This window comes from Parasteatoda tepidariorum, chromosome 9, assembly GCF_982258835.1.
Source record: "Parasteatoda tepidariorum strain Cologne lab strain chromosome 9, Ptep-v5.0, whole genome shotgun sequence".
Classification (NCBI taxonomy): Eukaryota; Metazoa; Arthropoda; class Arachnida; order Araneae; family Theridiidae; genus Parasteatoda; species Parasteatoda tepidariorum.
The window spans coordinates 6,313,510-6,325,876 of record NC_141763.1 but is presented as its reverse complement, the minus strand read 5'-3'; the positions used below and the strand labels follow the sequence as shown (position 1 = coordinate 6,325,876).

Sequence of the window (12,367 nt, the reverse complement as noted above, 5' to 3'; positions counted from 1 at the left end):
TCACAGGTTACTTCAAACTATTTATTCAAATGCACTCTGTGCATTGTCTCTTTTTGCTAAGTGGCAAACGCATAAATAGTTTCTTTTATCTACAGAAGAGAAAACTCAAAAGTATATTTTAAGTGTTTTATTTTGCGGATTTTGAGTTGTGATTATTTTTATTTTGTGAATTTTTAATTTTTTAAAATTTGTTTCTGCTGGTTTTAGAAAATAACATTTCACATTATTGAGATGGTGTATTTATTAGTTGTTGTATATTATTGAATCGAGGTTATATATTATTGATTTCTAAAAATATGTAAAAATAACCACTCATTATGTAACAAATGAAAGTGCTGTCAAAAGTTTCGACTCATATCAATGAGAATATCTATACTTTATCAATTTAAAGAAATATTGCTTATTTGTACTTTTTCCTAACTTTGTCATTTGAGTAGTTGAATGATTGTTCTGGTAACTGAATCTGCTTTTTTAATTATTTTAAATACAAAAGGAAAATTTAAGACTCTTATTTTTTATATTTTTTTTTCTAGTGTATATCATTAAGCAATATTTTAAAAAAGGTATTAGATTCGTCAAAATGTATATTTATTATAAAACTACTAAAAATATTCATGATTATTTCTGAAAAACGTTGATTAAGTGGTTTGAATCACTGATAATTAAGGTTGTAACTTTAAAGAGCACAATAAATTGCAGTTACATTTCATTCCATAATCATGGTAGATGTGAGAACTGAATAAAATAAAATATAAGGCATAAAAAATAGTGTAAAAATAAATTATTTAACATTTTCTGTAGTTTAAAAAATGCTTTTCTTTTATCTTTACTTCAACGTTCCCTTTTAACAAATTAAAACTGTTATAAAATTAAGTTAATCTGTAGTCAACATTCACAATTTTAATCTGGTTATGTTATATTTTGGCAGGTTATTTATTTTTTTGACTTGAGTCTGTGAAAAGTTTTAGACAGTTTGGAAGATCCTTGCTGAAGGTGTGTTTTTTTTTCCCTCTATCTTTTGTGATTTTAGCTCTTTAGCCTTTTTCCCTCAAAAAATATTTACTCATTTTCATTTTCTAAATGAAAATGATAAAGCATGCGCTTATTAATTAGATATGCTGAAAAATCTGAAAGTTTTGTTGTTTCAATTTATACCAAAAATTATTAGATATTTAACAAAAAGGTATTTCGAGACTTTTTAGAACCTGGAGTAGTGTTTAAAAATTAATCGTTTTGTTGGAAGTTTACACTAAGTGTTTTAAATCATAAACAAAAAGGAATAATTTTTAAAAATAGCCAAACTTGCTGACAGTAATGATGAAAAAATCACTTTGTTTCAATGAAAAAAAAAACTGATAGATAGCGGTTACAATTACAAAATTATTGGTTCAAAAGAACCCTTTAGCAAATGTTTGATATATATATTTCTTTATTGCATATAGCTGTACAGTAAGCTGTCAGATAGTTGAAACATTCAAATTATATGGGTACATCATTTTAATAATCTACATTTATTAATGAATTCTGAAAATCAAGAATTTTTTAACGGTAATGATTTTTATATTCAGACTCAAAGCAGCCTACTTTAATAGTAAAATATTAATTTGTAACGCCTTCATTCATTAACCAATGATTCAGCTATAAAATTTCTTAATGTGATTTAGAGAGTTTGATACCTATGTTAAAGTGTAAGGGTTTATACTAATAAATGAATGAAATAGAATTTTAAGTGAAAAAAAGGGGTTTTACTGCTACATTCTATATGGAATGTAGTGCTTTGCTAATTACTTTCATTACATACTCGGTTAGAATACTACTGGGAACATCATTGTCTGGGATTTGTTAAAAGAAAAAAAATGGGGTAAAAGTCTGGTGCGTGATTCAATATTAAAACTTGTTATTCTAAAAGGTGGAGTGCTTCCATAAATAAAAAATAAAAAAATTTATGTGCCGGTTATTTGAAGTATTCAGCTGAAAGTGGTTCAGATAATCTACATACAACTCTATGACTTTTATGTGATTTTTAAATCTTTGCCGCTTGTTGGAAGACAGATGAATAATCCTAAATGTCATGCCATGTTCCTAATGGAGACTGGAGAGATCTTACAAAATCAAAGTTTAGATAAAACAAAGGAGACAGCAGTTAGAATTAATCTATGAATTAGCTATTGAAGCTAGTCGTTCAACATTATCAAGTAACAGTGTTCTACAAGACATTGCTGTTACAGTAAGTGTATATAGTAATCAATTGCTGACATGTTAATTCTTTTATTTTTGCTGTTTGTTAAAATCAATTGCATGTTTATTTTTATAAAAATATTGCTTGAAAATATTTTTAGGTTCCACATCACACTTTAGATGTTTTAGCTGATATTTCTTAGTATGTGTATGAAGCAAGAAAGATGCCAAAATCTTTTTTGTGTCAACATGTGCGTCCAAAATGGGTAGAAGCTGAATACCCAATTTCAATTGAATGTCTTCAAGTATAGTAGTTTTCATTAATATTTGTATTTTATAAACAATAACTTTTTTATATGTGGCTCACTTTATTTGACTAGTAGTATACCTTATTATATCTTACTTATTACTAAAACAAAATTATCACTGATCAAGAAGGATCTAGAATTGCCAGAAATATTTATTTTTGATAAAGTCATGAAAAATTGCTTCTTTTTCAAAACATGGAAAGATCTTATAACCAATGTGGAAAATAAACATTCTTAGAATTCAATGTTGCCATAAGTAGCTAATGAGGTTTGAAATAAGTATACGTGTATTATCATTGTAATAAATCTAACAGCAAACATTGTAATAATTTTTCTAGTCAAACATTCCTTTGCAAAATGGTTGTTTTATTCTTTTAAATTCAATCAAATTAGATTATAGGTTTGTGCAAATATTTTTTGTTGCAACTTATTCAAATTCTTTGCTAGATTTAATTGTTACTCTGCAATACTTTTCACTAAGCTGGCAATCAATATATATATATATATATATATATATATATATATATATATATATATATATATATATATATATATATATATATATATATATATATATGTAATAACAGGGCTACATCCCTGTTATCATAGGTTATGTTTAGCTCAAATAATTCAGTCGTGAACCAATTATTCCTTCATTAGTTTTATTTACGGGTAGGCTGGTGGCTTTAACATTTCACGTCCACTCTCCACAAGGGAGGGGGGTGGACAAAACTCCGGATAGTTGCGACAGATCTTACATGGAACACATCATACAGCAAGGGTCATTCAAAAACCATTGCTCTTGCATTATATACTAACAGAAAATGTGGTAAAAAGGTCAAGGTGGTAAAAAGTATTGCAGTCTTAGTTTACCTTGTAACCCTCGGCATTAAGGAAAATCATTTAATTGCTTCCTAATATGGAAGTGAAAGAGGGAAAGATTATAAAAATAACTCCTTTGAAATATAAATCTAATTATTATTCATTGGTATGTTTTCAGCCTTGAAGTCCCAAAATAGAATATCTCTACACCTATTCTTTACCAAAGACATTTTATGAAAAGAGTTTTAATGCTTTTATTAATACAAAAGTATTTATAATTTTTGTATTTTATCTATATATATATATATCAGGGATGAGATTTTTCCGCTTTTTAGCTGATTTCCGCTTTTTTCACTTTTATCTCTTGAATTTCAGCTTTTTTTTATCAAAAATTCAGATTTTTCTAAAAATTTCACTTTTTTTTTTATAAGTATTCCGCTTTTTCAGAAAATTCACCCATTTTCAAAGAGAAACAGAAAATTCAAACTACATAGCTACCAATCTTTTCTCATTTTTACTTATTTTAGCTATTTTCTCCCCTTTTACTCGCAGCAGATAAGATTTTCCGAATTTTTTACCCGCCCTCCAGATAGATCCGATTTTTGTAGTTCAAACGACGCTGTTTCTGACAAGCCTTTTAGAGGTCCCAAGCCTGGAATCTGCCAATATCTCGATTCTTATTCACACGATTTTAATATCAAACATAGCTTTTCATATTTGCGTGTTGAGATTCTTATTCACGCGATTTGAATATTGTACGTTGTGATTCGTATTTACGCCTTTTTAAAAACCTATGAAGCGATTCGTATTCACGCAAGTTTAAAATTCAATGTCTTGATTTGCTCATGCTGTTTATAATATCAAACATTGATTTTTATTTATACGTGATTTTAAAATAAGGCATTGGGATTCGCAATCACGCATTCTAAAAATTACGCATCATGATTCGTATTTACGCGATCTAAAAATTATAAATCGGGATTTGTATTTACGCGTTTTAAAAATTCTATATCCCAGTTTGTATTTTCTCATTTTCAAAATCGTATATTTAGTTTCATATTCATGTGATTTCAAAATCCATAATTGATTTTCATATTCACGCAATTTTAAGATCAACTCTCGCGATTCTTGTAAGAAGTAAATTTTTTTTAAAAATTAGTTACTATAAAGGTGACTGTTTTTCTAACGACGATTATTAGTATGTATATATAAGTGTTACAACATCAAAGGAACTGGAAGGGAATATATTCAAAACTTACATTCTGTGCTTGCAAAGAAGAAAAAATAGGATTTGTCACAAGATGTTTGAAAATGGACTAACGACTAAATATAGCAAACATTAAAGATATAGGAAACAAAAGCAATAACTTAAAAAGGGATTCAATTTAATTTTTTTTTATTGGAAAAAGAGTTAATTAACTCATCATCAAAATTTTATTTATAATTGCTGTTATTTATGCTATAAAATGCAAAATTCTTTTCAAATAAAAAACAATTATCTAAACAGCTGCTGATTGTCATGTAATTTTTCAAACTAAAATACCAATTTTTTTATGTTAAGGAGTTACTATATATTTCTACTTCACTGTTATTGGTATGTTTCAAAGGGCTGTAGTTAGGTTAGACTATAACATGAACATAATGATTTGGTCCATTGTTAAAGTTTTTTTTCCCCAATATAATTTAAAAAGTAAAATTACTGATATATTTGCTATAAATCACATAACAGTATTTATTAAAAGAAATGAAATATTAATGTATATTCTCACTAGTTTTAATTTGCTAAACCAGGTAGTTTTTCAAGTAATAATTGTCTCTTATGTGAACTGAGGAAAAATATAATTTCCAGCTTTATTTTTTCAATTGGTAATTTTTATTTTCACTAAATATTAGGTATCAATGTTGTCGTTTTTATAATAATAGATTAGTACGCAATTGTATGTCAACACATTATTTATTACCTTAAACTGTCTGGAATTTATTATTAAAGGGCTGCGCTTGCGTAAAATTTACAATCGTGAAAATTCAGCTTTTTTGCCTTTTGGCTAATCTCATCCCTGATATATATATATATATATATATATATATATATATATATATATATATATATATATATATATATATATATATATATATTCAAAAGTTTAAAATGAAGATAAAACAAAGGAAAATTATAGACATATGAAAAAAGGGGGGGGGAAATAATAATGAAAAAAATAGCAAACAACTGTTTTTTAAAAAAAAAGGATGAAATTTTTTAAAAAAACCAGAAAATAAAAGATATAATCTTTTCATCAGCCCACACGATTATATCCGCGAAAAAGAGTGCTTTCTGATATTGTATCAATATAGCCAAAGCAAAATATATTAATACAATAGTGTAAGGAGCACTCATGTTCATTAGGATTCAGGTCAGGGGATTTGGCTGGCCAATCCATTCGTTGAATATCCTCGCTTTCCAGATGCTCATCAACCATGAGAGCCCTATGTGGTCGCGCATTGTCGTTCATTAAAATGAACTCAGGGCCAACAGCGCCCCTGAAAAGTCGCATATTTGCAATTCAAAATAAAAATAATCAGGTAATTTTCCTTACAAATATTGTTATTTTTCTGTTCTTAAAATTTCAAACTGACATTGTTTTAGTAATGTTGTAATCTAAAAAATTGTAGTTAGGCAAAGAAAAAAGGACTTAAGATGAAATTTTAAGTTCAGAATGCGAAAGTTGGTTCACATTATTTAATATATATATTTAAAGATTTTGAGTTATAGAAAAAAATTTAAAGTCGACGTGGAATTTTCGTGGGAGATTTTAAGATTCATATAAATTATAGAACTGCCAAAGGCTGAAATTGCTGTGACTTTATTTAAAAAGTATAATTTTTTTATAAAAAAAAAGTATTCAACAGAAAATTTTCTTGATTGTAGCAGAAAAGAGAAAATATTCTTTTCGTTAAAATAATAAAACTTTAACAATTGGCACCTGAAAGCTATAAATCTGCTTTTTTTTTTTTGTATCTTACTAATTATTTAGGAAAATTATGTGTGAAATAAAATAAAATTTACTTAAAAAAATGCTTATATTTCATACCTGACTTGTTGCATGATATTTTATAACTAAGATTAAACATGAAGAAAATGATTTCCAGACTTTAAAAAAAAAATATAATTTAGAATTAAGTCGAGTAATTCTTGTACTTGAAGTTTTTTGTAAATTTTACATCTATTTTTAATTCTTTTTTAGTATGGATTAGAACTGTTGTGTAAAGCAATGGCTTAAAAATATTTAGCATTTTTATAATTAATTATTTATTTGTATTTAAATCTTATTTTGAAAGAAAAAAAAATGTATTTCTTATAATTTTTGCAAAATTTTCAAAAGTTTTTTTTTTTTTTTTAACCGAGAAATATTTAAATTCTTGGTAGTACCATTACTTTTGAAATTTCCCTTTCTGATGTTTATTTAGAAAATTACTGAACTTTGAAATTTAAATCAACACTTCCTTTGCAAAGTACTACTTTAAGGTAAACTAAAAAGTTTGTGAAATTTTGTAAAAGTTTGTGAAATCTGTGTTTTGTTTTCTTTTTGAGTAGTTTTAATCATCAAGGTTGATTAGTATTTTAAAAAATTTTTTAGTTTTATATATTTAAACTAGTACTTCCTTTTGTAAAAAAGATTTTAGAGTATGTTCTTAAATGTGTTAAAAATTATTATAAAATATATATTAAAATATGAATGATGAAGTTCTCTTAAACATTATGAAATAAGTAACTTTTCGAAGAGTGAATACAAAATTATGGAACAGTCATCTATATACAAATTTTATTTTAAATTTCAACTTCATGCCTAAAAACTTCAATTTTATAATTTTATTTATCAATGATGAATTAAAAATGGTAGACTTTTTGACATCTAAATTCTAAAATAACATTGATTTAGGAATTAGTATTGGGACAGAAAATTTCATTATGGTGTAGTGTACTACTGAGAGTTCAAATTATATTTTTCTTATCAGAAAAAGCTTATTTCTTTCTTTTATATATTTTTAAAATTTTGAAATAGAAAAACTAGGAAAATAGTTTTTTTTTTTTTTTTTCAAAATGATATAAAATTATTCACGTACACTATATTTGAAAAATGATTTCAAAATTTGAAGAAACAATTTATTACATTAATTGTTTCTTCATACAATTGAAATTAAAGGTCCAATTTTATGTTTGATGGAATTCAATTTTATTCAGGGAGTTAAAAAGAAGGATCTTAATTAAAATTTTGATGCAATTTTAAAAAAAAAAAAAATACATTTTGTTTTTTAAAGAATACTAAAATTTTGTAAATGTTTTAAAGTTATTCATTTATAAAAACCAAGCAAAGATATTGTAAAACAATGTATTTGTAGTTATTATTGTAGTGAAACACTTTTTAAAAACTATTCAAAGCTATTTTTTTAAAAAATTATTCAAACAAGCCCCCTTAATATATGCAGGTCCCGGTCTCCTAAAAGTGGTCCTTTGGACAAGTTAAAAAAAGTATAATCATAAATGTTAATGCTTTATCTTAAATTAACATTCAATATCTGGACAGTTAAAAAAAATTATTTTTTAAAAATTGCTTTTAGCTTTTAAGTTCAGCTGCTGTCAAGGAAAAAAAATGCTTACCATAAGTTGATCAGCATACAACAGTCCAAAGTTATGGAATGGTTCTGTTATTTACACATCCTCATCCCCATAAGTAGATCAAATCTTTATTTTTAAGAACTCCTCAAATTTTTAAGGTATTCAGTTTGTTCAGTTTTATTATTTTATAGTAACTAAATTTCAGCTAAAAATAAATGCTGATTCATTAATATATAATTTTTAAAAATATTAAGTATTAAGTTTCACTAAACTGTCATTATGAAGAACTGGGGCTCAATCCCCAGTGATGTCTTAAACCCCACCCAGCTTGTCTAGGAAGTAAAGGTGGCCTGTTCGCAGTTTTGACCACATTGCCACATTCATGTCATTGGTCACAAAAATTAAAAACTTGAAATTAAAGCATGTTTATTGCATTTAAAAGTGCTATTAATTGATGAAAAAGAATTGTAAAAACTTCTAATTACAATTTAAGAAGAAAAAAAAAGATATTTTCAGATATTTCTTACTTTTGGAGTGTTACAATATAAATTTTTTTCAGGCACTGCTATCTATGAACCACTGCATATTGTTATCTGCAGTGTTATTTACCTTGATTAAACCCATGAAATGAAAATAATTTAAAATTTTCTGATGGAAACTTTACAAAAATACTTTCAGAATGTTAGTTTTAAAATTTTGATATCTGATTGATTACCAAAATAAAATGTTACAGGTATCTGACACAAAAGAGAGTGGCGATGAGGAAGAGCTAGTCCAGCTTTTTTTTTTGAAAAATTTAGGTAATATAAATAAACATTTTAATTTAAAATAATACATTTTTAATTTCTTATTTAATTACTATTTGATTTACTTTCAAAACTTTTGACATAATAATTGTATTGATTGACATGATGTAAAATGTTGCTTAAGACAATATAAAAATTATTTTTGTCTTGAGAATAAATATGTTGAATTGTTCTGGAAATGCTGACTTTTTATCGATTTCAATAATAAAGAAAATGAAAATATTGTTTTGAAAAGTATTTATTGCTTTCTGGAAATTATTTATCAAATACAGTGAGCTTATTTGTGCTCAGAACTAATGCAAAATAATAAGCGAAATATCCTGTATTACTTTAATGTAATGATTGAATTTTCGCATACTAAAACTCAATCCTTTCCCAATGGAACAAGTTCAAATCTATTTGTATTTCAAATCCTATGGAGATGCAATGCTATTCTTTTCTTAAAATTGTAGTTTTTAAAACATTCCAAAACACTGTTACAAATATGGAAAGGTCGGGAGATGGTGCATGTGTCGGACTGGAAATGAGAGCATTTGATTCTTGCTTGTGTATGTGACAGTCTTGCTCCAATAATGGTTCAAGGAAGTGACTTCAAATATGTCAATTAATTAATGTAGATGATTTTTTAGTTATGAAACTAGACACAAAACATACTTTCTCTGAATAAACTTACCGTTTTTTGGCAAATTTTTACCTTTCCTTCAAAATATTGGGTGTGGTTGTAATCTGAGAATAATACTCAGGAAAGCGGTCAAAATTTTGGACCCTTTAATGATAATTTTACTTTTTGCTTAGTTTGGAATGTTTTGAGAATTTCTTAAGTGAATGGAAAAATTTTTGCACACAATTATGGAATTAGCTTATCCAGTGGAGACTTCTTGCAAAAAAATTTTTTTATCCCTTATTAATTGTTTTTTATTATTTTATTTAATAATAGTTGAAAACATTTTGAATTGTACGGTATAAAATCTTTTTTTTTTATCTCTTTAGAGACTGTAATTGTATATAGAAACATACAAACTTTGAACAAAATTAGTTAAATAGTTCCTGAGAAATAGAATTTTAAAGAAGTCTTTTATTTGAATTTCTACAGGAATATTTGACCAATTTCATTCAAATTTGGTATTTTATCATGAATTACATTTTTTTAAATGATGTAAAAATTTGGATATCCTATATATCTTACAATGTATATCTTACAATGCTTATCTTAAATTTCTGTATCTTATATACCTTACAATTCAAAATTTGTCGACTCTTATTAAATAAAGTAATGAAAGAAGACAAAAAAAATTATTTAAAATTATTTTTTGCCTGAAGTTATCTTTGGATAAACAAATTTATTAGTGTGAGCAAAAATCTTTCAAATTGCTTAAAAAAATTCTCGAGATATGGCGAAATGCGCAAAAAGCAGAATTAACATTGGACCGCTCTCCTGACTTGGACCAAGCCCCAAACTTTGGACTGTTTGCATGCCAAAACTATTGGGACCATATTTTCTAGATTGTGGCTTTTCTAGATTGTGTGAATATTCTGAAGATCAGAATCCAAATCAATTGAAAAAAAGAGTGTTTTTATTCACAGGAGGTACATTTTTGTATTAGTGTCTGGTTTCATAACCTAAATTGTCATCTGCACTAACTAATTAGCATTATTGAGATCATCCCCTTATTAGGATTTGGTTCTAGTGATGAAAATATGATCATTAGATAAGATATTCAGGGTATTTCATTTATTTTGTATGCACTGCACATAGCTTTTTCTTAAATGCAATTTAAATGAAACAGCAATAGCATATTAATTAAGGACCAGCACTTATGCATAGTTAAAGCAGAATTACTTTTAAAGCTTGTCCCATCGGAATCCTAAACTAAGTTTTATTCAATGGAATAGGTTCAAAAAGATAATTGTGCAACAGAAAATATTGAGCAGAAGGTTAAAACTTCAGCTTGTTCTCATGAATTATTAAAAGAAAGATTTGAACGAAATGCCCATTCTATAAAAAAGAAGATCAGAAAGACCTTAGAAAATAACTGGAATAAATTTATTTGACTAAATAACATATATTATCTTTTATTAGTGGATTACTACAATTAGTGTAAAATAAATCTCCCTGTAGCACTAATTGTTACTATATACGTATATATTAGTCAAGGTTTATTCTTAAAGGAAATCATAGAAACTTTTAGTTTTATTTATCTCTCTATTATCATACTTTTTCTTATTTCTCTATTCTTCAGATTTCAGCTGTAGTCTGAAATTTTAATTGAATAAAGGACTAATACTACTCTCTCTACTCAATTTTAATAGATACTCTAAGTTAGGGGAGTACAACCTTTTTGAGTGAAGGGCCACTTGCACAGCAGGTTGGCCAACGAAGGGCCGCACATGTATTGAGACATGTTAATGACAAATGCAGTAATGTTTATTTAAACATTAGCGTTCTATTTCTTTATCAATAAACTTTAATATATTTGTAAAAAATTAAAGGTGTTCCATTTTTAGAATTCACTCAAAAATAAAAAAACTTATACTTTTTTTTACAAAAAAAATTCCTATTTTTATCATATGAACAATAGATTTATCAAAATAAATAAACATTGAAGAGAAGAAATGGTTTTTTTTATCATATCATGCAATACGAAAATTCATTTTAGAATCATGAGGCGCATGCAGAAAGTAAGTTTCCGTATTTTTTTTTAAGAAAAAATACGGAAAAATACTTTCAGGAACATATTTATTGGCAACAAGTACAGCAATGATTCAACATAGCCACCACCAAAATTGAGACACTTGTCATATCGTGGGATCAACTTTTGTATCCCTCTGTCGTAGAACTCTGCCGCCTGTAAATGGAACTAGCGGGTGACAGCTTTTCGTCATTGCCAAAACGCTCAATGGAGGACAGGAATTTCTTGAGGTGCAAGAAAACATGAAAATCGCTGGGAGCAAGATCAGGGCTGTAGAGAGGATGATCAAACAACTCCGAACCAAATTTCGTCAAAACAGCTGCTGTGCATCGAGGTGTATGTGAAAGAGCATTGTCGTGGAGGAGCACAACACCTGCACTAAGCATTCCACGCCTCTTGTTTTGAATGGCACATCGCAATTTCCGCAGTGTTTCACAGTAACGGTTAGCGCTTAGTGTTTCACAACGTGGTTCCATTCACAGGCGGCAGAGTTCTACGACAGAGGGATACAAAAGTTGAACCCATGATACGACAAGTATCTCAATTCTATGTTGCTTTGCTATGTTGAAAAATAGCTGAAACATTGTTGTACTTGTTGGCAAAAAATATGTTCCTGAAAGTATGAGTTCTGAAAGTATGAAAGTATAAGTTCACATTGCATTTAAATTAGGGATGTAACGAGTATTTGGCCCTTCTGTGAAAAATTCAGTTGGTTAAATGATCAGTCAAATGTCAAATATTTTTCAGAAATGTATTTTTCTAAGTTCTTTTTATTTTTGAATTTTTATAGATATTACTTTTTTTTTTTAAAATTATAATCAGACAAGTCAATTTTGTCATTCTTTCGATACTTTGAGAATTGAGAAGGATTTTTCTCCATTTTTTGCTGTTTTTATTATAACCCAGCATTTCAACAGAACGTCTCATACTATTAATTTATTATCACTC

At 27.1% G+C, this 12,367-nt stretch overlaps 1 protein-coding gene across 14 annotated transcripts in view; it reads left to right on the top strand.

Annotated features, from left to right (window-relative positions):
• LOC107451863 (uncharacterized) overlaps window positions 1-12,367 on the top strand; it is a 114,748-nt gene that overhangs the window by 11,826 nt on the left and 90,555 nt on the right. For 10 of the 14 annotated variants that reach the window (XM_087150743.1, XM_087150741.1, XM_087150736.1 and 7 more), the window contains 3 exons: window positions 929-993; window positions 2,340-2,483; window positions 8,657-8,723. In XM_087150743.1, the coding sequence (XP_087006869.1) occupies window positions 2,403-2,483; window positions 8,657-8,723 (148 nt within the window). In that variant the 5' untranslated portion in view covers window positions 929-993; window positions 2,340-2,402. The other 4 variants (XM_087150742.1, XM_087150739.1, XM_087150744.1 and 1 more) reach the window with 2 other exon arrangements.